We start from the raw sequence: 27,920 nt of genomic DNA, 5'->3' as shown, positions 1-27,920 counted from the left end.
ACTAATTTTGATTATTTTTTCTAAAGTAATTAAATTGTACTATTGGTTGAGTAATTTTTACAGAACATTCTTGCTTTTGAGTAGTTTCCACATTGTATACTTTTACTTATGTACAATTTTTGTCTAACTAATATTATTTCTGCTTGAGTAGAATTTTTTGTGTCCTTTTCACCTCTGATGACAATATGCAAAATAAAGTGCTGGGTCACTCAGCAATTCTTAAACATAATATGTTCAAGTATCTTTATTGCTCAGATGAAGTTGATAGATCTTTGTTGAGTCCTAAAAGGTTTAAATATTTTTTTCAGTTTAAACAGAGATTAAAATAATGAGATGTTTTGTGCATACAGTATATTTCGCACTTTTTTCTTTCCTTGTACTATTTCTAAATTTTCTAACAAAGCTCATTATGATACTGAAAGATCACAGTATTTTAGAGCTCCCACTGCTGTTTTTCACATTTCAGTAAGCAAAAAGCTCATCAAAGACTGTATCCTAAATGTGCAAATGAAGTTTTAAAGGGCTATTCTGAGAAAGGAGGGCCTTTTTTGCACACTTGGCAGTTTTAGACAAGTCCCAAGCACCAATCATTTGCATTGGATCTCCGCCTCATTCACCCCAATGAACTGTGACTGGAGCTGAGCCTGGGGCGACAGATGTGGAAATAAAGAAACATGAGCCCTTCATAACTACAGTACAGGTTCAAGAGGTCTTTTTACAGCTGATTCAGTATTGTAAGAGAGAGTATAGCATTATCTCATTGCATTATTTTAGTTTACGGTTTCACACAAATGTTACCTTTGCATGAAAAAATTGATTTTCCCGTCTTGATTATTTTTGAACTCATAAACAACTTTTAGATTGGATAGAGAAGATATATTTGAAAAAGTGCTGTGCTTCACAATGTTTCATTTATTACTTTTTCATGCCTTTTACCTGTGGGAGATTAAGTATGTTATTTTAATTTAAGCATTGATTACTCAAGTATCATTTATCCTTTAAATTTATTCACAGAAAAGTGTTTACCTAAAATGTTTGACTAGGTTTTTGTAGACCTGTGTAATGGGGCACTAGATTGTGCTTCTGTTTTATAGATCCAGGGACCTGGGTTCAATTGCTGGCCTGGTTACTGAGCGCTTTATTTTTTAAATATTTGTTTGATCTTATGGTACCATGGTATGTAGCAGCAATATACAGTAGTACCTGAAAAATTAATAAATAAAGAAATAGCAACTAATAGGAAGTTAATATATAAATCAATTTTAAAATGTCATAATAAACATCTAATAAAAATACAACAAATATCATGAAGAATAAGTAACATTAAGGCACTAAGTTTGAATTGTTACTGAGATACTATAAGAAGAGTTTTGGTCACAGGTCAACCTGATGATTATATGGGAGCTAAAAATTTAAAATGTAGGCAGTAAAAATTCAGCAAATACTGCGTACTGGATGAACAAGTTGCTTCTGGTGTGTTTGTGAGGTATGTCACAATGAAAAGGACGCACTTGACATATTTCTTATTATAAACGTTCTATATGGATTTGATGTTGATTTTGGTGATGAACTAAGTTGTTTTAACCACCTACTGTGAGTCCTTGCTATCTTCCATAGTGTCATTGCCTTGTCAGTCTGTGATGCTGCTCATCAGTATTTTCTTCACTGTGAATCTCTAAAAATATGACAGATTGAGTTTCTTCTGCCTCTTCTCAAAGTAATGGTTCTGTTGAGCTTTCTTTACAAGAAACATAGTTTTTAAGGACCATGACATGTGATCAGGGCATTAACCAAAAAGGGCTTACAACTATTCCCTCTATTCACAATAATGTCAATAAGATGTAACCCCACCAAGTCTTCTGAAATTCACACTCAGTTTCTGGGTGTTGCTTAAATTCATGTACTAAATGTTGTTTATTCACCATTCAATGAGATTTAGCCTCCACCCTGTAAAATGGTTTGTCACTCATGGTAATCAAATCTAATACTGCTGTGTTGTCCAAGTCAGATTTTTAACAAGTAATCCAATTTTCACACATATACAAAACACAGTTATTCTAGACTGGTCTTGAACTGGCAGCTCATTCAGCAACAAGCTTGGTTTTAGATATGCAACCGTTATTAGGTTCATTAATGGCAAAACCAGTAGAGCTCAATGTTCTAATGGTTTGATGATTTTGTTTCTTTATTGGATATGAAGATTGTTTCTCTTCATGCATCATATCAGCACTAACTCTTTCTTGGACTGTAACCTTTACATAGTGGAGATGTTTGTACTGTGCAATGTTCTTTAGAGCGATGTTGCCAGATACTTGATTTCCTATTAGGGGTACCCATGAATAACTGATCGAAGCAGAGGAGCCAGACAAAGAGTAATTAAAAATACACTTCCATGAATCTATTAAAACATCTGAAACACAGATATTGAAACCAACAAATAAACCTATGAATGCTATGCCAAAATAAGCTACAAAGAATCATCATCAGAACCCACTGGGCGAAAGGTAAAGACTGAATGCAAAATCATTGAAATGACAGTCATGGGTGTGGTATGTTCAGACATACAACATCCTGACAAAGGAAACCTGGATTGTGATGTGAAACACAATGTTTCCATTAAAAAGGAGCCAGAGATGAGGCCGCAGAGTTTGGAAAATGTCATCTAGATAGAGCTAGACTCCTGTATCCACATCACAGGATCTGGAACCAAACGTCTTCATGAAGAATGCTATGTCTACTGTTCTGAAGTTTTCTCCAAGAAAGCCTGTAGTGGTGCGATGATACTTACAAGTAACTGGCTGTGTGCTAGACATGTTCATACCTGTGGGCAAGAGGGTCAGCTTGCTGAAAGTGTAATAATTTCAGACTTCTCTGCCTTTGCAGAGACAGAATTGAATTCATGCAAGTGTACAGATAGTGACTCTGCAGTCGTGCTAGGATATTCTGGTCAGTACCATAGTAGGGAAACAATGGAGAAATGCGAAAGGAACAGATAAGAAGGAATGATCTGCCTGATTTGAATCACAATGGTGAAATGTTGTTGGATTTTGTGGTACTGTAGTCATGCATTGTCTATTACGAATATCACATTCTGAAGTGTATCCAGTATTAGACTTTCTTTGGCCAGATATCAACAAATGACGTTATGCTGTAGTTTTCCTGTCTGACTCACCTAAGGCTGTATGTTCTTTACAGTCAAATTACCATATACAGGAGGTAAATTGGCTGCAGTGACCAGAGCATCAGCTGGACTGATTTGGATGACATAAACTTTCAGGGAGGATGTCCTGGCAAAATCTAGAAAGTGCCTTTGTTCTCATACGCTTGAATGGACCCTTTTGAAAACTTAGGTAGTGGAGACGGCTACAAAAACACTACATCGAAAGAGGTGCTAATTATCTGTCACAACAAAAAGCATAAGGCACTTTAGTGAACCGGGATCACTAGTCAGAGACGCTGGCAAGTTAAATAAAAGGCACACCTATGGCATTTTAGTAGGAAGCTCTCCAGATTTGACTTAAAGGTACAAACAGACAAATACGGCAAGATCTGCAGTGGTGCCTAAGGCAAAAGCAGTCTCAATGTGGTTCTGGTTATCCTTTCAAAGACTCAGGGAATAAAGGCAGGGCATCAGTTCTCAGTCGATCATGTCGATAAGGTGTTCAAAAGGCAGAAAGAGCAACATCCAAACCCAGGAAATAGTCTCCTCCTCCTAAACAGAAGTGGAAGAAGCATTGAATAAAGATTTGGTGCACTTTTCAGGCAAAGGCCGCTGGGATGATGTAGCAAGACTGCATGACTCCCAAGAAATTCAGCCAGAAATTCTAAAAGCATTGGTCTTTTGGAATGTATCAACAAGCCTCTTTAATGTTAGTAGAGACAGAGGTTTAAGACTAAAGGACTGAGATACTGCTCCCAATTTTTAAGAAAAAAGAAAAGAATGTGTATTCCAATTAAAGATATTTTACACTTCTCTGCCTGTACCTGTACCTGTACCTGTACCTGTACCTGTACTCTGTAACTGTACTGGAATGGAGACTACATTCAATAATTGGACTTCAAGTCAAGGAGCAACAGTGTACACTTGGATTTAGTCCTGGCCTTAGAAGATTGAAGAAACTCTGCCTTTGAACAACTAGTTGTGGGCTCATGGATTTTTTTCCCAATCCTGCCTTTTTGTAATTTGTAAAAAAATCATGTTTCTTGCTGGCATCTTGTAGGAAGTGGTTTCTTGTTCTATTCGCGTCTTGAATTTATAGATCAAGATTTGTGTTTATATACTTGTTACGTTTAAAACATTTTAAATGTGAGTGTAAGATTTCACAGAAGAAGCATCTTATGATTTCTTCTGTTCCTGATTTCATGAAAATATATTTGTTAGAAGTTTTCAAAGTATACGCTTTGAGGATCTTTGCAATGTAAGTGTGATGCATTTGGGGTGAGAATTGGCAGCTCCTAAAATATGAGCTTACAGTTGTAAAATAGCATCTGACTCCCTTCAAGTAATGCTTAAGCAACTGTCACAAGTGGAAGAGTTGAAGCACCTCAGGCTTATATTCACAAGTGGCATTAGATATGACCATGAAACTCATGAATCCTTCAGCGCATGAGTAGTGGTTGTATGGATATTGTACTCCGCTGTGGTGTTTATACTGAAGATAAGTCTTCAAATGAAGCTTTTGATTTACTGGCTAGTCTATCGCCTGATCTTCGCTTAAGGTCACAAACTGCAGGTGATGACCAAAAGAAAAATATCACAAGTACAATCAGCAGAAATGACACCCCTGTACTTGTTGATAGGCTTATACTTCGTGAAAATGTGAGAAGGCTGGCCATACAGGAGGATGTTGGAGTAGAATTGCTGCTTTTCCAGACTGACATTGTCATTGTTATATGCAGTCATAGAGCATTTTTCATGCACCTTGTTTTATATGTTAAAGGGATTATAACTTATGGCTGGCCTGGAAATGTTCCAGTGGGAACTGCAATCAATTGCTGTAGAGAGCATGGACTATCCAGTTCAGCATGCTGAAAGTGCTATGAACACTGGTAAAAGCAGACAGAAAATTAAATGAGAGATTAAGTCATAAGGTCACAAATTTGAAATCATTTTTAAAATTCTATGGAAAGGTAATTAATTATAGATTGATTATCAAGACAGACATAAGGCATGTTAATATCAGAGCTACAATACAATAATTTGCTTGCCAAACTAGCATTTCTTAACTCTATGTAGTGTCAGAGATGGCTGGGGTGGTGACCCAGCCGGGACGCCCAGTAGGACCGGAGGAGGGCTTGCGCCTTCCCCAGACCATGTGGGGGTGACCGCCCTGGTATCTTTGGTGGCCATGGTTACAGAGCTTTGAAGCTCCACCCTGTAGGGGCCCGTAGTCACCACCAGGGAGCGCCCCCCATGCCTTTGGAGCCCTAGACCTCAGCACTTCCACCACACCCGGAAGTTCTGGGGGGAAGAGGAGAAGGGACACCCGGAGTGCTTCCGGGGATACAGCCGGCAATTCCGCTACACTGGGGCGTGGTGGTGGAAGATTGCAAGGACACACCTGGAGCACATCCGGGGGACCATAAAAGCGGCCGCCTCCCTTCATACAAGGGCTAGAGTCGGGTGGAAGAGGACAAGGTCTTGGAGGAGGCAAGGAGGTGGCCTGAAGAGTAAGATGGCAGTGTGTTGTGGCCAGGACTTTGGGGGACTTTGGGGATTGTGGCACTTGTAAATATGATTAATAAACGTGTTGTGGGTGACACGAACTTGTCCGCCTGTCTGTGTCCGGGCCGGCTCCCACAGTAGATAAACATTGATTAGAAGTAAAGAGAGCTTGGTGAACTCCATTAAAATCACACACATTCCATCTACTCAAACACGGTTACAGACAGACATAGTTTGTCCCTGCAAAGCACGAATGACTTCCACAGAGGAGACTAGTCCATCAGAGAACTCTCACATCCCAATTTAGAGTCAGCAATTACTTAAAGTGTTTTGAAAATGACAGCAAACAAAACAGTTCGAACATACAAATCAAAAGAAAAAGTGCAAATTCCAGATGAAGAGGTTTCAGCTAATTTTGTATGTTTTTGTGTACAATGTTGACAGTAGATACACTGTGAGATTGCTATGATACAAATAATAATAATAACTTGTATGCATTAAATGCATTAAACTCAGAGGACTCTTCTAATTAGAGTAGCTAAGAAAATTAAACACTAACATTAAAAGAATAACAATAAATAAAGCTATGATGTTCACAGTACAGAAAATAACATCCATCAGAAAAGCTAACATGTTTCTAATAGTAAAATGTTCCATAGATATATTCATAACTATAGCAAAACTACAGCAATCAATCCTAAAATACACAGGATGCCAGATGAGTGAAGCCAAACCTGGTATTAGATGTTCAGATTTTCAAGTTCCAGTTATATTTGACTTTTCTCCAGACACTCTGGTTGACTTTGTTGAACTGATCCCTTTATGATTTAATGTGGTTGAGTGTGCCCTATTGTGGACTTCCATGCCATCCACTGTTGTTTCCTGCTTTAAGCCTAAAGCTATTTTTAAAGCTATCAGATTAGGTGGGTGTTGGTATCATAATAATATCACATTTGTAATTAAACAGTAAAAATGTGTAGCTGAATAAAAGAACTCATACTTAGCAGATATATCACTTTCATTTATTATCATGCACTAGATTATTTTTTTCTCCTCCATTAAATTTATGAGATTGAAAATCAATTGGAAAGAACTTGGTGTATCTGATAAACAACTAACACAGTGTTCATAAATACAGAATGATGTTTTGTTTATTTTAAAGTAACGGATGCAATAGAAATGGCACATTTCTTTGCAAAAATAATGAAGCAGCTGTTTATTATTTTTGGTTATTCAAAAGCACTGCACAACTCCTTTAAGGCTCCTCTTTCCTTTTAGATAACATGTTTGAGGATGACTGCTGAAACAGCACATCTCTCCATTTTTTGGAGGTTAAACTGCCCGGTATAGTATTTTATTTTCCCATAGGGCCTATAAGCATTATATCTGTGCTAGAACGGAAAATTGCTGAAGAGGGATTTCTACTGGACTTTATCTTTTTAATAAAATATTTCTTAACTATGCTTATTCTTGATTGGATGAAAAATACCCCCTTCTCACTCATTTAATTATAATACAATTTATTGGTTTTCAGAGATATTCACAATCTGCACATTAAGAAAAGGATAATTTAAAGTATAGAAACCTTATTAGCATTTATGACCTCTGCATTCACAACATGAAAAGTCAGAATATTCCTAAAGACTGGTATTTTTATACTACACATATTTAATGACATTACACATGACATGGTGCTTTCTTTTATTCTTTGTCATACATCTAACAATAATGGTCATTTTTATAGTGGTCACAAACAAAATTTGTGGTTTTTTTTTTTTTTTTTTGTAAAGATCTGGCCGTGCATATCTCATGGCACATACAAAATGGAAAAGGAAATAACCACCACAGGTTTTGTCACCTCTTAACAGGATTTACTGATTTGCTTACTTTCAAAACACCAGCAAACTCCCCACTGGCTTCATTTATCTAGCTTTGCTCTCTCAAGACGTCACCATATGTTGCTGTCTCCAGGCAGCTCCAGATAATACTGCAAATCCATATCCAAACCTTTGAAAAAAGCCAGGTGCACAAAACAGCACTCTTCTGATACTTATCCTAAACTAAGACCAAAAATATACAGTAAATGTTCCAGAAGGCAAAGGAGCTAAAGGCTGTGACAGACTGCAAAGCACATCTCCCTTGGCCTACAGCTTACTATAACATATAACTTAACTAAAGAGCAAAACTGCTTCTTCTTGTTATCTCTTTTCAAATTATGTTTATATAGTATAGAAGTGGAAGAAAAGTCAACAAATCTACCTTTTTATACTGGGAATATTCAAATAGTCATTTTTTAAAACTGTGCCTAATGGACTATGTGCGTTTTGGAAGTTCCCTTCAGGTTAATGCACAATAGTTTAATGCAAAGAAAGTGCACATACTGTATACTGAGGACAATTCAGATCCGACTGATTCATTTACATCTGACTAATTAATTCTAAGTTCAGGCTACCTCCACATTTCTGCATTTTCATTTAATACCACCAGTGATCTCTGTCCACATTGTGTATTTTCAAATTATTTAAAGAAGTTTTTCTGTCCCCACTAAAACAAATGAAAACACATATGATTTAGACATTCACATACAAATCCTTGGGGAAAAAAAAAATAATTGAAGCGATTTTATCTCCGACTAAGTGATTTATCATTTGCGACAGGAAAATGATTTGCCTTTTGTGCATGTATGCAGCATTCACATTGTACAAGACACAACGTATACACATACAAGTAAGAAAGTCAGCAAACACAATGGAAAGCAACTCTTCCATGTTAGCAGTGTGTGCGCATATGATTTGCTACTGTGAATGGTGACCAGCTGCATGTGAGACATTGTAATGGGTACAATCCAATCAGGGAAAGGCTACGTAATAAGCACAAAGAAATCAGAGTTGAAGCAGAGTCTGCGTTTTTAAAAGTCTCCTTCTCCAAATCACACTGCAATACTGAGACAGTATTTTTAGATATATACTGCTCAAAAGAATTAAAGGAACACTTTTTAATCAGAGTATAGCATAAAGTCAATGAAACTTGTGGGATATTAATCTGGTCAGTTAAGTAGCAGAGGGGGTTGTTAATCAGTTTCAGCTGCTGTGGTGTTAATGAAATTAACAACAGATGCACTAGAGGGGCAACAATGAGATGGAGGTGGAGGCCACTAAAATTTTTCCTCCTCATCTTTTCTGACTGTTTCTTCACTAGTTTTGCATTTAGCTACAGTCAGTGTCACTACTGGTAGCATGAGGCGATACCTGGACCCTACAGAGGTTGCACAGGTAGTCCAACTTCTCCAGGATGGCACATCAATACGTGTCATTGCCAGAAGGTTTGCTGTGTCTCCCTGCACAGTCTCAAGGGCATGGAGGAGATTCTAGGAGACAAGCAGTTACTCTAGGAGAGCTGGAGAGGGCCATAGAAGGTCCATAACCCATCAGCAGGACCAGTATCTGCTCCTTTGGGCAAGGAGGAACAGGATGAACACTGCCAGAGCCCTACAAAATGACCTCCAGCAGGCCACTGGTGTGAATGTCTCTGACCAAACAATCAGAAACAGACTTCATGAGGGTTACCTGAGGGCCCAAATGTCTACTGCGCCCTGTGCTCACTGCACAGCACCGGGGAGCTCAATTGGCATTTGCCATAGAATACCAGAATTGGCAGGTCCACCACTGGCGTCCTGTGCTTTTCACAGATGAGAGCAGGTTCACCCTGAGTATATGTGAAAGACGTGAAAGGGTCAGGAGAAGCCGTGGAGAATATTATGCTGCCTGTAACATCGTTTAGCATGACTGGTTTGGTGGTGGGTCAGTGATGATCTTGGAGGCATATCCATGGAGCGACTCACAGACCTCTACAGGCTAGACAACGGCATCTTGACTGCCATTAGGTATCAGGATGAAATCCTTGGACCCATTGTCAGACCCTACGCTGGTGCAGTAGGTCCTGGTTTTCTCCTAATGCACGACAATGCCCGGCCTCATGTGGCAAGAGTATGCAGGCAGTACCTGGAGGATGAAGGAATTGAAACAATTGAATGGCCTTCACGATCCCCTGACTTAAACCCAATAGAACATCTGTGGGACATTATGTTTCGGTCCATTAGGCACCGCCAGGTTGCTCCTCAGACTGTACAACAGCTCAGGGATGCCCTCATACAGATCTGGGAGGAAATGCCACAAGACACCATCCGTCGTCTCATTAGGAGCATGCCCCGACGTTGCCAAGCATGCATACAAGCTCGTGGGGCCACACAAGATACTGAAAAGCATTTTGAGTAGCAGAAATTAAGTTTTTGAAAAAATGGACTAGCCTGCCACATCTTCATTTCACTCTGATTTTAGGGTGTCTACACAATTGAGCCCTCTGTAGGCAGAAAACTTTTATTTCCATTAAAAGACTTGGCATCCTTTTGTTTCTAAGACATTGCCCTGTCGTTATTTGTATAGATATCCAACTTCATATTGAGATCTGATGTATCTAATGTGTTTCTTTAAAGTGTTCCTTTAATTTTTGTGAGCAGTGTATAAGGTTCTAGAAAGTGTTTTCCAAAGTCTCTGTTTTAGGGGGTTAAACACACTGGAGAGTGTAGACAAAAGGTTAAAACGGAGTCTGTGTGTTCAAATGAAAATGCAGTAGTGTGGACATAGCCTCAAGATTACTCAATTTTCAAAGCAGATGTTCTTCGATATTTATAAATAGATATTTAATTCAGCAAATTCTGAAAGCAATTTTGCAAAAAATACCTACAATGGCAGGAATTAACATCATTGCACATGCAAAAAGTAACATTTCTCCTCAGTCATCAGATGTAGTCAAATCAAACATATATGATAACTTCCACTTTATTTACTTACATCTGTCCAGATTTTCGTCCGAATTGTCTGGACAGTCTGGCTCCCCATCACAGACCCAGTTTTCAGAGATACAAGTCACTTGATCTTGGCATAGAAATTCACCCCCATCACATGTTAGTTGTTCTGGAAATGAAACAAATATGGAGAAAAGGGAAAAAAAGCTGCAATGAAATGTTGAAAATAAAGTTATGGAAACATTATTAATGAGCAGCATGTAAGATGGTGTTAATTTATTAAAGATGTCATGAAGTGCTGTGAATAGGTGTTTGGTTAATAGTCATTTCGCTTAACACTGTAAATTTGGTTAATTCTAGAATGTTTTTCCTGATGCATATTTGAAAGGCTGTAATCACAGTGGCACATTTCCTCTGCATATGTATTTCACCTTTTACCACACAATTGGATTGTTATCACACCAAAGATTGGATTATATCAGTTCCATGTAAATGGGTTACTAGGTACCCCTTGGGCCTTTCGTTTGTTTGGAAGGATTTTATTGCTGAATTCAGTGAGTGATAACAGCGCTCATTTGAATTACCATCCACAGCTGTTACTGCTGCCATGCAATGAGCTTGAAGGGTTAAATGAAAAATAAAAATGAAAACTTCTACAAATGACGGTGATTCATTTTTCACTGTTAGAATATTATTCAAAAAATACCTTTTGCAACTAGATCATGATAATCTTGAAGGAATTCAAATCTATTCTACTGTTTATACTTAAATTGACTTGCAACTACAGATTACTATAACCAAAGTGTCCTTTAGTTAGTTCCAAAAAGTAGAGGACCAAAGAAGATGGCATAAGTCAGGGATTATCATCAAGATACAGTACAGGCAAAGGTCCCATGAAACAGAAGTCATAGCTGTAGCCTAAAAGAAAGAGCAAGTAGTCCTAAACTTAATTAATTAATTCCTTTCACTACTAACTAAGTAAACAAACTAAACAACAAGAGTTTAATTTTTACTCCGTAAGTTTGGATGTTGTGTGATGAATGTCAAAATCAATAATAGCATGGCAATGATCACAAGCATACGGAAATCTGATCATGTGATCGTCAAAGACACCATTGCTGAAAAAACATCATGCACAAAGAGGCATCAAAATGATGTAAAAAATATCAGAATTATATTAAAACATAGCAACCCATTCATATGGAACCAAAAAGAACTGTTAATGTTTATTCTGTCGTTTGTAAGAAATTAGATCAACTGCCTATACCTTATCTTAGAATTATAGAACTGATCTGCAAGCAAAGGCAAAAAAATCTGAAACCAGCTTTACATTCTGCAAATAATTGTTTTCATCTAAATGAAACCATTTCCTAGTTTACATTTTTAATTATATCTCAATTAATAGTACATATTTATTTTAATAATAGTACAGAATACAGTGTAGCAGCACCTTGTTCACCTTGCAGTCTTATCACATTACATCACTTTTCTGTCTATTCTTATTCACAGATATCATTTATATCAACTTAGACACCTGCAGGCACTCGCAGCATTGCGAGATCCCCAGTTATATAGTCTGACATACCCAGTGCCTCAGTCCAACCAGTCTGCAGCTCCCATGTCTTAAATCACAGAGGCATGTTTGTGTGTTTGTGAGAGCTGAGAACTAATGAACACTCACCCAAGAGCACAACATGTATAGTGCAACTATGAGGAATAAGGAACATGGGTGTGTTGGAACAGACAACCAGAAGAGACACTCATCTGTATGACTGCTTATGTACAAGAACAAATGAAAAAAATGGGCAGCTGAACTCTCCATGCCTGTAAGCCCTTACATAGACATTGGCTCCACTCCGTCAGGTAGCAAGCTATTGGGTGTTATGGAAAGGGGAGAGCTTGCGATATTTTGGAAATGTGAAACTGTGCTGTAAAGTTGTCATCTAATTTAATATATCCTGTTGTTTCAAATCATGTAGTCCGATATACTATGGTGACAAGATCAGATCAGTTTCACATCTCCTCCAAGTAGAAACTGTGTAATGTGACATCGCCTTTAGTGTTAAACTGGTAAACTATGACCTTCTTACCAATAATATATTACAATATACTGTACATAACTCATCCCCACCTTTCTCACTAAGCTCCAACTTTATCTGTAAAGCATAACCTTTTTTTGCAATAATGTGACTGGAAGAGAAAAAACATAATTTCACCTAGTAAGGTGTAGAGTGGTAACGCCATCTTAGTAGAACAGAAAACCACATCTGCCAGTGAGCTCTAGGACTGTATTCATTGCATGAAAATCACAGAATATTGGAATCTTGACTTTGCCTTTCACCACAAAAATTCCCAAATCATACAGTATAGTCCATCAATGAATCCATTCACTTTAACTACTGTGGTGGGTCGGCCAGGTCCCATGCCTGGCCAGGACGCCCCTTCTACTTATGTTCCGGAGGAGCAGCCATGGGCTCCTCAGTACCTCCCCCGGGACGCTAGATGACAGCCTGCCTGATTGACGATGGTGCCTCAGTTTCCCGTAGGGTTCCATGGGAGATCTCTACAACCCTGTGGGGATCTGGGGTGGCCATCAGGAGGTGCTGCATGGATCCCACTGCCAACATGGACTCCTCTACAGCCTTGCCCCAGAAGTGCAATTAGCAACAGGTGATCAAGCACCTTGAGCACTTCTGGGTGGGCTATAAAAAGGGCCAGCATCCACCACTCAGGAGCCAGAATCGGGAGGAAGAGGACGAGGTTGCCTGGAAGGAGTGGTGGTACCAGAGGAAGGATTGTGTTGTGTGGAGTTAAGTGCTTGTGGGACTGTGTATTGCTTGTGGGGTTCACAGGGAAGATGTGCCCCACAGGTGAAGAAAAATAAAAGTCTTGTTGGGTTTTACACGTGCCTCTGTGTCAGTCTGTGCCGGGTCGGGAGCTATACAACGTCCATTTCACACTACATTTACTTTATCCTTAAGCACACTTCCACATATGGATACACATAAACAAACTGCACAATAGTTAAAAAAATAATAAGGTAAATGAAAATCAACAATCACAAAATATAATCTTGTAAAATACACAAGAAATATAACACAATACATGCAAAAATATATAAATACTAGCAGCTGAGAAGTAGTGTGTTAAAGAAAATATGAAAAAGAAAAGGAAACATTTTAAAAATAACGTAACATGATTGTCAATGTAATTGTTTTGTCACTGTTATGAGTGTTGCTGTCATATATATATATATATATTGTGGCCCCCGGCCGGGCTCCAGACCGCGAGGGGGCGTCCGTCCTGGTTCTATTGGGAGCCACGGGTCGAGGGCATGGAAGCCCTACCCTGTAGGGGCCCGTGGTTGCCGCCAGGCGGCGCCCCGATGCCGGTTGATCCCATGCAGTCGCCGGCCGGAGCTGGAGCCCGGCCGGGACGCCTTGGAGGACGAGAGGAGGGCTTGTGCCTCCTCCACACCGCGAGGGGGCGTCCGTCCTGGTTCTGTTGGGGCCACGGGTTGAGGGCATGGAAGCCCTTCCCTGTAGGGGCCCGTGGTCACCGCCAGGCGGCGCTCCGATGCCGGTTTGTCCCGCACGGTCCGCGGCTGGGGCAGGAGCCCGCCGGACGCTTGAGGACCGGAGGAGGGCGAGTGCCTCCTCCAGACAGAGTGGGGGCGTCCGTCCTGGTTAGGCAGGGGGCCTCGGGTACAGGGCTTTGAAGCCCAGCCCTGTAGGGACCCGTGGCCACCGCCAGGCGGCGCCCCGGTGCCTAATTATCCCGGGAGCCCGGCACTTCCGCCACACCAGGAAGTGCCGGGGGGAAGACTTTGTGTGGCACCCGGAGAGCTGCCAGGAAGACAGCCGACACTTCCGCCACGCTTGGGCGTGGTTAGAGACGGAACACCTGGGGCTCATCCGGGAGCCTTATTTAAGGGGCCGCCTCCCTCCAGTCATTGGTGGAAGTCGGGAGGAAGCAGACGGAACTGGAGAGAGAGGACGGAGGCGCCAGGAAGGCACAAGAGACTGTGGGCCTGGACTTGGGGAGATCGGTGCGAGAAGGCACTGGGGGTGCACGTGAGCACAAACTTTGTAAATAATACTGTAAATAAATGGTGTGTGGTGACAATATGATGTCCGTCTGTCTGTGCCGGGGCCAGCGTTTACAGTGGCGTAGCCGGCAGGATGCTCCGCCTGGTGCAAGGCGGGGACCTGTATCAAAAATGTCTGTGAACGGCCCGGCGCAGCAGCGACCCACACACTGGCCGCAGGAGCGCCCGTGCACAACCCGCTGGAGCGTTTACCCGGAGACCGCCGCCGACCGCATTATGGCCGAGCTTCCCAGGTGCGGAGGAAGGACCATGGGCATTGCTGGAGTGCAGCGGGCTCCGCAGCACGTCGTGGCAGAAGGCGCCCGGGACGGCAGGCCGCCTATCGAGGCCATGCCGGGGACGTTTCCCCGGACAGACAGGACCCGGGAGGTAAGTTTCCTGCTCGCAGGGAAGGGCCAGCGCCTGTTTTTCTTTAACAGGCAGGGGCCGCCGGATCCTTGTCGGTGGCAGGGGCCTGTCGAACGCGGTGCCTCGTTAGCGCCGCAGCAGCGGGAGAGCTGCTGAAAGGGAGACGCTGCAAGCTGACGAGCCAGCATGTCGCCGCACTAGGGAAGAAAGAGCCAAAATGCCGCGGGCGGATGTCCCGCCCGCTGACAGGCACGGGGTTGGCTGGTGTGTCTAGTGTGCCCGCCGAGGATTGGATGGAGGCGGGACCTAGGAACGCCAATCTCGTGCCAAAACGAGACCCGATTGGGCCAGAGGGAGTGGCCCAGAGGAGGCAGGCGTCGCGTGGAGCCGATCGACAGGTAAGCTCACCGACGTCTGTCTCTCTCTCTCCACCAGCGGCTCGGCGTGTGTCGGAGGAGTCCTTCGCCCGCCAAGCCGTCCTTAGAGGAGCTGCTCGTTCTCGCCGCCAGTGTGAGCAGCTGACGGAAAGGCGGTCGCGTCGGGAGAGACGCCGCGTGAGACGGAGGATCGGCGCGGCGCTGGAACCGGAGGCCGGCAGAACACGGCGGGGTGGTGAGTATTACCGTCCCCGTAAAGCAAGCGGGAGGTTTGCGAACATGGCTGTGACCGTATACGGGACGATCAGCTCCAAGTAAGCAACCTCCCGACAGCAGACGCCGCGGTGCAGACGGCTAGCGCGGCGAGGAGCTCGAATATGCAGGGGCTGGTAGGATCGGGCTGCTGAGTGCCCTGGGTCCTAGCGCCCTGCGCTCCAAGCCTGCAGCTGTCTCCTGTCGCTCTGCCTGGACGCAGACGGGCTGGATTTGAGCTTTGCTGTGCTCAGACCCAGACCGTCAGCGTCCAAGAAAAGAAGGAGGAACCGAAGGGTGAATGCCGGTTCCTCCGATAGGAGAGGGCGCGGCGCTGGGTGCGCGCGTCCGGAGAAGGGCCGTCCTCTGTGCGGGCAGAGGAGATCCCCTGGGCGGCTGGGCGAGCCGCCTGAGAGCGGTGCCGCGGACAACAGGCGGACGGGCATGGAACCTGCGACGGAGGACTTCAGCAGGCAAGTCAGGGGCTGTCGGAGGGGGGCAGGAGCACTGCGGGTACGGAGACCGGCAGGGCACTCGGGGTGAGTGTCCTGGCAGTGCTTCTGGCCCTCTTTTCCTTTTTTCCACAGGCCCGAAGCCCCGACGAGCGCTGAGGACAAAGTCGTCAGGGACCTGCCCTCCTGAAACGGGCCGCTCCGCGGGAGTGCTCCACGCCGGGAGGCCTACAGTGACCCCGCTGGGGGGAACAGCGGGGGCGCAAAGCGGCGCAGACCACAGGGGCGTTTGCGCCGGCGAGGGTGCCGAAGACAGATGTCCCAGGGTGCCGTGTTGGACCCTGGGGACATAGTAGGACCCTCGCTGGGGACGTGCTGCCCTTTCGGGTTGTGCCGCTCGACCCACGTGTCCTCGCTAGCGGTGGGGCACTGTGGCCCCGGCCGGGCTGGAGCCCGCGGGACGCCAGGAGGACGTGAGGAGGGCTTGTGCCGCCTCCAGACCGCGAGGGCGTCCGTCCTGGTTCTATTGGGAGCCACGGGTCGAGGGCATGGAAGCCCTACCCTGTAGGGGCCCGTGGTTGCCGCCAGGCGGCGCCCCGATGCCGGTTGATCCCATGCAGTCGCCGGCCGGAGCTGGAGCCCGCCGGGACGCTTTGGAGGACAAGAGGAGGGCTTGTGCCTCCTCCACACCGCGAGGGGGCGTCCGTCCTGGTTCTATTGGGAGCCACGGGTCGAGGGCATGGAAGCCCTACCCTGTAGGGGCCCGTGGTTGCCGCCAGGCGGCGCCCCGATGCCGGTTGATCCCATGCAGTCGCCGGCCGGAGCTGGAGCCCGGCCGGGACGCCTTGGAGGACGAGAGGAGGGCTTGTGCCTCCTCCACACCGCGAGGGGGCGTCCGTCCTGGTTCTGTTGGGGGCCACGGGTTGAGGGCATGGAAGCCCTTCCCTGTAGGGGCCCGTGGTCACCGCCAGGTGGCGCTCCGATGCCGGTTTGTCCCGCACGGTCCGCGGCTGGGGCAGGAGCCCGGCCGGGACGCCTTGGAGGACCGGAGGAGGGCGAGTGCCTCCTCCAGACAGAGTGGGGCGTCCGCCCTGGTTAGGCAGGGGCCTCGGGTACAGGGCTTTGAAGCCCAGCCCTGTAGGGACCCGTGGCCACCGCCAGGCGCGCCCGTGCCTAATTATCCGGGAAGACTTTGTGTGGCACCCGGAGAGCTGCCAGGAAGACAGCCGACACTTCCGCCACGCTTGGGCGTGGCTAGAGACGGAACACCTGGGGCTCATCCGGGAGCCTTATTTAAGGGGCCGCCTCCCTCCAGTCATTGGTGGAAGTCGGGAGGAAGCAGACGGAACTGGAGAGAGAGGACGGGAGGCGGCCAGGAAGGCACAAGAGACTGTGGGCCTGGACTTGGGGAGATCGGTGCGAGAAGGCACTGGGGGTGCACGTGAGCACAAACTTTGTAAATAATACTGTAAATAAATGGTGTGTGGTGACAATATGATGTCCGTCTGTCTGTGCCGGGGCCAGCGTTTACAATATATATATAACACACACACATATAAACATATATACATATACATATCTACATACACACATTGTCAGGGATGCCAGGGGCAACGACCCAGCCGGAACGCCGTGAGGGATCGGATGTGGGTCTAAGCCCACCCTGGATCACGTGGGGGCCGCCTTCCTGGTTGCTCTGGGGGCCACGGGTACAGGGCATGGAAGCTCCACCCTGTAGGGGCCCGTGGTCACCGCCAGGAGGCGCCCTAATGCCTTGGGGACCTGTTACCCCAGCACATCTGTCACACCAGGAAGTGCTGGGGGAAAGAATTAGGACGGCGCCCGGAGAGCTGCCGGGAGGACAGCCGGCACTTCCGCCAAGCTGGGGCGTGGCCAGAGGAGGAATGCCGGGAACACCTGGGGCTCATCCGGGGACTGTTTAAAAGGGTCCGTCTCCATTCATTCAGGGCTAGAGTCGGGTGGAAGGAGAACGAGGCAAGAGAGGAGAGTGTGGAGGCGGCCCGAAGAAAGGCATTTGTGGCCAGGACTGTATGGATTGGGGTTTGTTGTGCACTTTATACTGAGTCTGAGTGACTTTAAGTTGTAAATATTTGTAAATAAATACGTGTGGTGGTGAAGAACAACATGTCCGCCTGTCTGTGTCCGGGTCGGCTCCACAACATATACCTGTATACTCAGCAAAAAAAGAAATGTCCCTTTTTCAGGACTGTGTATTTCAACAATAATGTTTTAAAAATCCAAATAACTTTACAGATCTTCATTGTAAAGGGTTTAAACAATGTTTTCCATGCATGTTCAATTAACCATAATCAATTAATTAACATGAACCTGTGGAATGGTCGTTAAGACCTTAACAGCTTACAGAAAGTAGGCATTTAAGGTCACAGTTCTAAAAACGCAGGACACTAAAGAGACTTGTCTACCGACTGTGAAAAACACCCAAAGAAAGATGCCCAGGGTCCCTGCTCATCTGCGTGAACGTGCATTAGGCATGCTGCAGGGAGGCATGAGGACTGCTGATGTGGCTAGGGCAATAAATTGCCATGTCCGCACTGTGAGACGCCTAAGACAGCGCTACAGGGAGACAGGAAGGACAGCTGATCATCCTCGCAGTGGAAGACCACGTGTAACAACACCTGCACAGGATCGGTACATCCGAATATCACACCTGCGTGACAGGTACAGGATGGCCACAACAACTGCCAGAGTCACACCAGGAACACACAATCCCTCCATCAGTGCTCAGACTGTCCGCAATAGGCTGAGAGAGGCTGGACTGAGGGCTTGTAGGCCTGTTGTAAGGCAGGTCCTTACCAGACATCACCAGCAACAACGCCGCCTATGGGCACAAACCCACCTTCGCTGGACCAGACAGGAGTGGCAAAAAGTGCTCTCCACTGATGAGTCACGGTTTTGTCTCATCAGGAGTGATGGACGGATTCGTGTTTATCGTCGAAGGAATTGAGCACATCTGGGACCTGTTGGATCACAGGGTGAGGGCTAGGGCCATTCTCCCCAGAAATGTCCAGGATCTTGCAGGTGCCTTGGTGGAAGAGTGGGGTAACATCTCACAGCAAGAACTGACAAATTTGGTCCAGTCCATGAGGAGGAGATGCACTGCAGTACTTCAAGCAGCTGGTGGCCACACCAGATACTGACTGGTACTTTTGATTTTGAGCCTCCCTTCATTCAGGGACACATTGTGAAACATTTTAGTTTATGTCTTATGGTGTTGACTCTTTTAGTGTTCATACAAATATTTACACATTAAGTTTACTGAAAGTAAAAACAGTTGAAAGTCAGAGGACGTTTCTTTTTTTGCTGAGTATATATACACTAGCAAAATACCCGCGCTTCGCAGCGGCGAAGTACTGCCTTAAAATTTTTATTAAGAAGAAAATTAAACATTTTTAAACTGAAGGAAAATATACCAATAATTATTTGTTAAGGATCTCTTTATATACCACATTGTGAGTTCGGCCCTCCGGTTGTAATATGACCATGCTGTGCGCTGAGCTTACTCTTGAGCATGCAACGTACAGTTGGCCATGTGAGCAGTAATCTTGTTTCAAATCTCACAGCTTGGATTGCTGCTGTCATAATCGGTTTGAGTTTCATGGTTTGTTTCAATTACAACATTATTTGTAGGACTTGTGTTGAAGAGACATTCGGCATCTGTCAAGCGTTGGAAGTACAGTATACAACCGGTTTCATCGGTAACTTCATATCTAGCTTTTGAGAGTTTAAACATTCATAAACATCAAAGTGTCCACTACTGAAATCGTCACCTGTCAATCTAAGATCTTTAAGAGGCATTGGCGGTTGTCAAAAGGTGTAAAATATTGGGCCATTTCAGTACACTTGAAAGCGACAACTGAACAATTAACCGGCAGCCATCAACTCACATGCAGATGCATAGGTGAAAGGCTTAAGCATTTCACTCTTCTAGTGCTTCTGTGTAGACTAATTATCTCCTGTACCGTCATCAATCCACACCTTGAACCTGTCCCAGTCATTCAATACATAAGACACAGTGTTCCTCCGGATATCAAGAGTGAGCCTGATATGGCCGTGCAATATGTAACAAAGAGAATGGAAAAGGTAGGTGCCATCTCCGGGCATGGAAACCACTCGGTAAATGACAGTTCTTTGATCGATGGTGATCACCTCGCTAGACATGTTAATGGGGGTACAGTTGGAATGATAAAGGAAATGGGTACCTGAACAATGTAAAGTAAATCTAAAATACCTACACAATAACTATAATCATAATAAATGAAAAATAAAACAGCGGAGAAGCCGTGGATTAAATTAAAAGTCTGTAGTTATCAGCAGGGAGACGTGAATCCCATGGAGAAGCAAGGAAGGGAATGTAGAGACTGGAGCGACGGACGGCTTTATATAGGCAGGCAGCCAACAACGTGGGAGGCGTTGGGATGGGGGACCCAATGCTGCCTCACACGGTGACTGAGCTGCAGGCTATGGACGTATATATGTACGTAAGTAGGATTCAGTTAGCGTTGGAAACCTGCGTACCAAATTTCTTGACGATGGGCCCATAAGTAACAAAGACCGTTGAAAAGTTCAATATGGCGGCCGACAGTGGCATCATACCACTGAAATAAGTACCAAATTTCAGCCTTCTACCTACACGGGAAGTTGGAAAATTAGTGATGTTGGAAAGTTTAATATGGCGGCTGACAGTGGCATCATACCACTGAAATAAGTACGTACATTGGTTTCGGTTAGCGCAGGGAAGCCACCTACCAAATTTCTTGAAAATGGGGCCATAAATAAGAAAGTTCAACATGGCGAACGTTGTCAACCGTTATGACCGTTATGCGTAGAATTTTGAAATGAAACCTGCTTAACTTTTGTAAGTAAGCTGTAAGGAATGAGCGTGCCAAATTTCAGCTTTCTACCTACACGGGAAGTTGGAGAATTAGTGACGTTGGAAAGTTCAATATGGCGGCCGACAGTGGCATCATACCACCGAAATAAGTACGTACATCGGTTTCGGTTAGCGCAGGGAAGCCACCTACCAAATTTCTTGAAGATGGGGCCATAAATAAGAAAGTTCAACATGGCGAACGTTGTCAACCGTTATGACCGTTATGCGTAGAATTTTGAAATGAAACCTGCTTAACTTTTGTAAGTAAGCTGTAAGGAATGAGCGTGCCAAATTTCAGCCTTCTACCTACACAGGAAGTTGGAGAATTAGTGACGTTGTAAAGTTCAATATGCCGGCCGACAGTGGCATCATACCACCGAAATAAGTACGTACATCGGTTTTGCTTAGCGCAGGGAAGCCGCCTACCAAATTTCATGAAGATGGGGCTATAAATAAGAAAGTTCAACATGGCTAACGTTGTTGACCGTTATCGATCGTTATGACCGTTACGTGTAGAATTTCGAAATGAAACCTGCTTAACTTTTGTAAGTAAGCTGTAAGGAATAAGCCTGCCAAATTTCAGCCTTCTACCTACACGGGAAGTTTTAAAATTAGTGACGAGTCAGTGAGTGAGTGAGTGAGTCAGTGAGGGCTTTGCCTTTTATTAGTATTGATAATCATACTAGTTTTATGTCTAAATTCTAACTAGCCTAATTCAGTCCCATTCTGGAAAGGATCAAATTGATCCATCCAATTTGTAAAACACTTCTCCACCACATGCTTGAAGTGAGCCATTGCCCATCACAGCAGTACTAGTCATAAGATAAGAACCACCACTAGAGATGACAACAGTTCATCCCTGGACGCAATCATGCACAAACACTCACTTGTTTAGCACTGCCAATTGTCTCAACATGCACATGTTTTGCATTTGCCTGGAAAACCAGTGAAAAGTCAGCGTCAAGCTAGGTAGAACATATTTAGTGTCCAAGCTAGGATTTGGACAAATACAGTGCACTGAATACATTATTTCTTGTGAGTATCTTCTCTTTTTAAGTGTTACTTGTTTAAAATGTCATTTGTGGAAGCTGCAGCTGCAAGTCATTTCTTCAAGAGCCATATGAAATGAAATTGTGTTCACACAGCAGATGCTCCATGGGTGTATATGACAGTCCACATCAACCATACAGAATTTATCTGCTCCACAGAACCAATAGTGCAGCGTCTCCGATATAACAAAACATATTTCTGTTCACCCTTCAGAATCTATTCATTTTGTACAATTTATCTACTTTTTCAGAAATACCTCAAAGCAGCATTGTGGCATTTAAAATACTTTTCTTCCAGCTTTACAATAAGAATAATTTTAAAATGAAAACTGTGTATGTACTGTTCAAGCTTTGTCATATTGTAAGCATCCATAATAAAATGTTAATTAGTTAATTAACAAAGCTATTGTATCGCCAGTCTTTAGTCATTTCAAAAACTTAGAGGAGCTGTCAAAGTAAATATTTCATGCTTAGTTACTTCAGTGACTTGGAGACTCCTTAAATATTCATCTGGGTAAGGAAGCACATCTGCACTTGGCTATAGCCTCCGTTTATTGTGTTTCTCAAGATGAACTGCAGTCGCTTAGAAAATGGCATATGCTTAACAAGAGATGACTGGCAGTCTGCTTCAATTTCAGTGCCCAGTAAGCCTAGAAAAGATTTCTGACACCCCATCCATCCACTTTTCAAAGCTGTTCTTCCCATTTGAAGGGTAAGATTAACAACAGGCCTGAAGCAGGACCGTGTTCAGCGCCGGACTGTTGTAGGTCACACATGCAAGCACATAAACAAGAAATATTTTAAATTTACAATTACACAGGAAGTTTATGTTTGAATGGCACCACTATCTGTACAAACAAACACAGAATATGCCAGTTCATCACAGATGGCTCCTTAGCCTGGATCTGAACATCAGTGCTAAGAATATGCAAAGCTAACCACAACACTGTGCCACATGATACCATACAGCCATGTCTAAAGAAATGACACGTTTGTAAATGAATAAATATCACATTTGAATACCGCCTGGCAGTTCTCTTGGCAGGTGGACATAGAGACAAAAGGAATAGTTCCGTGCTCTATATGATGATTGGTTTTGATCGAAAGAAGCAGGTGTAATAAAGTTTACCTAGTGCCCATTACAAGCCATTATTAAGTAGGACATACATTTCTAACAGCATACACTTTGGCATTTATTGCTCAATGTAGATCGAGTTACAAAATGGTGTGATAAAAAGATGTGTACCTCTAATTCTGAGGGAATGTACATACTTTGTACAAACATGAGAGCACAGTGTCGTAAAGAGAGTAGACTATTAATTAAGCACAACTTTTTAAATCAATTTTTGTTTGCACAACTTTTGCTAAATATCATTAAGACTTCCTAAATGTTCCTAAAGTAGTACATCTACTAAATTGCATGGTAAGCTATTGCAATGGTGATGAAGAGGTCACTTAAATAAAGGGATGTTTAATTTTGTGTACTACCACCTCTGTAATATCCAAGTTGTACAACAAAGAAATTTAATTTACATTATTCAACAAGCCTATGATGAACTCTTAACTTAGCCAGGGTTAGTTCCTATCTTGCATCCAGTGCTGCTGGAATGCAATGTAGCCACCCGTGAGTCTACACGAAAAGCAGCGCCCCCTTCAGGGTGGGATCTCCACTTTAGCCTAATGATTTTTTTGTGATAAAATATTTATTAAAGTTTAAATTACATAAATGATCAACAGAAATAATAATAAACAATGTGTTTCTAATAAAATAAACAGTCAAAGATAATAACCACCAGAAAAATAATACCACACCCATCAAATTTGCTCTATTAAAAGGGTAAAAAGAAAATGCCTGAGCAATACATAGAAGGGAAATGCATCCCAAATGTCAGATTGAACTGAAATAGGATTTAAGAAGAAGTAAGAGGAGAAAGATGTCAACCACAGGCCTTCTGGCTTCACAGAATTTCCACCAGAGCACGCCATTTTGTAATATATGAAGCAGATGATCCATTGATCATCACCGCTGAGAGTTCCAGGAGAGTAAGACTGAAAAATGAAGGTTGCCAAGATGCAGATAGAAACATCAGATTTCCAGCGAGAAGCTAAAGATGTCCTTGCAGCTATTGTGCCTAGACAAAATAGCCTCTGTTGGATAGAAAGGAGAGAGAAAGAAAGAGAGACGACAGGTGCGATAAGAGAAAAATTTGAGGAAGGAAACGGATGTTAACGTGAAAGACAGTCAAGAAAAATTTAGTGATAGACAACCACAAAGCTGGGACCAGGGGGCATTTCCAAAACATATGCAAAGATGTACCTTGGAAGCAGAATGCCTGCCAGAAGGGAAAACAGTGGACAGTGGACAGAGCCATAGCAAAACGTTTTTGGCAGGGGTAAAATAAGTACAATGAACAATACTAAGTTGAATGCTTTGAAGATTGGAGTTCTTAGATGAAAATAAAATACTATTAAAATAGATTTTCAACAAAATGGGATGTTGTGGGAAGGTACATTTGCCAAACAGGACTTGGGCCCAATGATGATGACATGTTCCACCGTTTTTCATGACTCTTAGTTGAACTGAGGAAATCAGAAACTTAATGCACAGTGTTATGTTTCAGCTAAGACTTGTTCCCTGGCTAATGTCTGGTTTTCTCTTTTTGGTTATTTTTGTTGTTTTTGAAATCTTACTTTTCTTGTGCTTATTGGTGGTATGACATTTTTTTTATATTGCTGTTTATTATTTAGAATTTATTTACTGTGTATTTATGCTGTTGACTTAAGTTCATTGTGTTCTGTGAATGGGACCACCATTATATCATTGTTAAGGGGCCATCCTCAGCCTTTGTATTTCAGTCTGAGGTGTTGGTGGGAGGTTCATTGAGGTTAGTAGTATGAAGATTTATCAAGAGTACTGTATTTTCTTGTTAATGTGAATTTATGTTTCTGTTTATTAAATTTTACCTTTGGCAAAATTTTTGATTTGGATTTGGACTTGTGTGCCTTTTCAGACTTACCATTTCTGCCTTAATTTAGGCTTGTTTTACCTTTCCTTGCCATTTTTGTTCTCTCGCTGTTTATTATGACTAAATCCTTTATTTATAAAAGATTCTTCTCTATTCATATCAGTGGTTTGTAGTTAACCTCTCCCTTGAAGAGTATTTGTGTTTATTTTGAGTATTTTTAACTTTAATAGCCTGAGCCCCATTCTGGGCCTGATTAGGCCCTTTAGGCCTGGATATTGTATTTGGGTCAGGCTTCCAATAGACAGGCCAATTTTGGGGTCAAACTGGTGATCATCCTTTTTTGTAATTTTGTGAGGTGCAATTCACAACACATGAGGAATTAAAGGAAATGTTTCAATGATTAACAAAACCTTACAAGTATCATGCTAAATGGATGGTTGCATTATATTGCATCTGTCCATTTAATTAATGCTTAATCCAAACCTAGCGCTATAATGACCTAAAATGTATCCTTCAAGGACAGGTAACACTGAACATGTCACTTAAATTCACTCTTAACACTTGCCATACTGGGACAGATTCGATTCATTGATTAACCCAATGTACAAACAGTAAACAGGCCAGGATATGAACCTAGACTCTTGGAGCTGTGAAGCAGTTACACTGACCATCATACGTACAACAAATGATGGTGGCCATTATCTAGAAGCTCATTTAAATGACCTCGGCTGAATATCGTAAAGATATCAGGCCAGCAGCATTTCAGGAAAACTTCACTCGGTGTCTATACTATGGTCTCCTCTGGCACACCAATGATGCATGTGTCATCCATTTTACATTTCTTTGTTATTCTATATTGGGGGCATTGGAACATACCCCTTTAGCAAAGGGGACAAGTCATCAGCTTCACCTCGCTCACCATTAATGGGCTTGTTTTGAGCTGTCAGCGTGCTTTTAGACAACAGCAGGTAACTGGGCAACCTACAGGAAACTGCAAAATGAAAATGTGCAAAATCCACAAGGAGAGCAAGTTCTTTTAAGGTAGAAGCACAATTTGCTACATTACTTTGCTGCCAAGCAGACAAAGCTAACATAGTCATTTGCAGAAAAGACATTTTAAAATTTTTAAAATGACAGTTCACAAAAAAGTTTTGAGAGCAATGTGTGCTGTTCCTTTATATACAGCAGCCTATTTATATATTATGAGCATCCGTCCATCCATTTATCTTCTACCCTGGCTGCTTAGTTCAGGATTCTGACAGCACTGGGCACAATGCAGAAACCAAAGCTGGATGGAGGACCAGTACCCTGTAGAGCATGTGACCAGATTTAAACTCTCAAATTAACCAAACCTGAATGTCTTTGGGATGTGGGAGATAAACTGGAGATCCCAGAAAGCCAGTTTAGAAAACCCACACAGACATGAGGAGAATGTGCAGAAGGAACACATACAAGCCCCGGGTCGGGATTTGAATTTAGGAGGTAGGAGCACTTACCACTATCAGTGGTTACGAATGTGTTTACTTTAAAACCATGCTGTAATGTTTAAACTATTTTATTTCTGAGCTCAATGGTGGTTTAAAAAAAAGAAAAATTAGAAGTGTAGACCACTTAGCACAGCCGTCAGCCTTGATAAATTGCATTTGGTGGTTAATTTCCATATATCTACATAATTACATCCTTATATCTCATGGCCTCAAATCAGAAGTCTCACCAATGCTACATAGGGCATCCATAAAGAAGTAAGCAAAAAAAATGTCCCAGATGTTTCCTTTTAGGTCTCTTTCTCACCTTTACCCAATTGTACTACTCTCCTACTTTATACATATTATTTTAAAACAGTTGTGCAGGCGTTAGCACTATTGCCTCATGGAGCCAGCACCCCAGATTTAAGTTCCAATCCCAGTAGGTGTCTGTATGGAGTCAACATGTTCTTATTGTGTCTGTGTCAGCTTTACTCCACTACTATGGTTCTCCTCCCACGTTCCAAAGAAATATGTTATGTTAATTGGCGCAATTCAAAATGTGACTATGCGCATGAGTGGGCCCAGTCATGGAGAGCCACCTTGTCCAAGGCTTTATCTGCCTTGCATTTGATGCTGCCAGGATTGGCATTACCTTCACATCACCCAAAAGAAAGAAAGAAAGAAAGAAAGAAAATGGGAACTTGCTGCTGCTTAGTGGAAGTGGACCAGTGTGACATTTCATGATTTTTCCAACATTTTTAAGTTACAGACTAGCGAGATGGAGGCTGCTATGACATGCTCCTATGATCACCAGTCACATAATTTGATATCTTGTGTTTTATGTACCATTATAGGAAGGAAAAAAGTCCCAAAAACAAGGGCAGCAATTGAATCTGCACTCATCATACCTGTAAACCATTTGCAAAGGTATGAACTCAATCAGGCAGCATATTATTAGTTGTCAGAAAAAGACGCAAGTCTGTGATAATTTGAAAATGTGAGACTGTGGTGAAAAGCCATCACTGAATCATCAAATTTGACATTCCTTGTGATTTTTAGTCATGTTATCTGACATGGTCCGGCAGCAAGTTTAGCCACTGAAATCATCAAGTCTGACATCCCTTTTGACTAGAAGCCATTTAATGTGACATCAAGTTTAGGCCATGTCACGTTACATGTCTTTTCTAGCAATTTTCAATTTCAGACTACATTTACATAATCTTAGTGCACTCCCATGACCAACAATAGCATAGTCTCACACACCTAGTGACTCAGTCAAACTAGTCTGAAACTAGTCCAGACAGAATCAAACAGGTTTGTCTTAAGTCACAGGGGGCATGACAGCGTACAACCAATGAACAACCACAATACATGTAATTCATCAACAAGGAATAAGGAACCCAAAAAACACAAAAGAGGCTTGTCCATATGATGTCTCAAGTTTTACATACGATGAAAGAATGGAAAAAAGTCAAGAAAAGGGCAGCGATTGCATCTGAACTCACCGTACCTGTAACGTCT

The 27,920-nt window shown here is 43.1% G+C and overlaps 1 protein-coding gene across 1 annotated transcript in view; it reads right to left on the bottom strand.

Moving 5' to 3' along the window:
- The window catches only part of LOC120530667 (low-density lipoprotein receptor-related protein 1B-like), a 1,848,048-nt gene that overhangs the window by 1,801,333 nt on the left and 18,795 nt on the right, over nucleotides 1–27,920 (bottom strand). Inside the window, exons 2-3 of the mRNA XM_039755091.1 lie at nucleotides 12,601–12,659; nucleotides 10,516–10,638 (exon numbers count right to left, since the gene is read on the bottom strand). Coding sequence (XP_039611025.1) covers nucleotides 10,516–10,638; nucleotides 12,601–12,659 — 182 coding nt within the window. The remainder of the gene's footprint in view (nucleotides 1–10,515; nucleotides 10,639–12,600; nucleotides 12,660–27,920) is intronic.

Source organism: Polypterus senegalus, chromosome 6 (assembly GCF_016835505.1).
Source record: "Polypterus senegalus isolate Bchr_013 chromosome 6, ASM1683550v1, whole genome shotgun sequence".
Lineage (NCBI taxonomy): Eukaryota > Metazoa > Chordata > Cladistia > Polypteriformes > Polypteridae > Polypterus > Polypterus senegalus.
The sequence above is the reverse complement of the archived record's forward strand: the minus strand, read 5'-3'. Positions and strand labels throughout refer to the sequence as shown.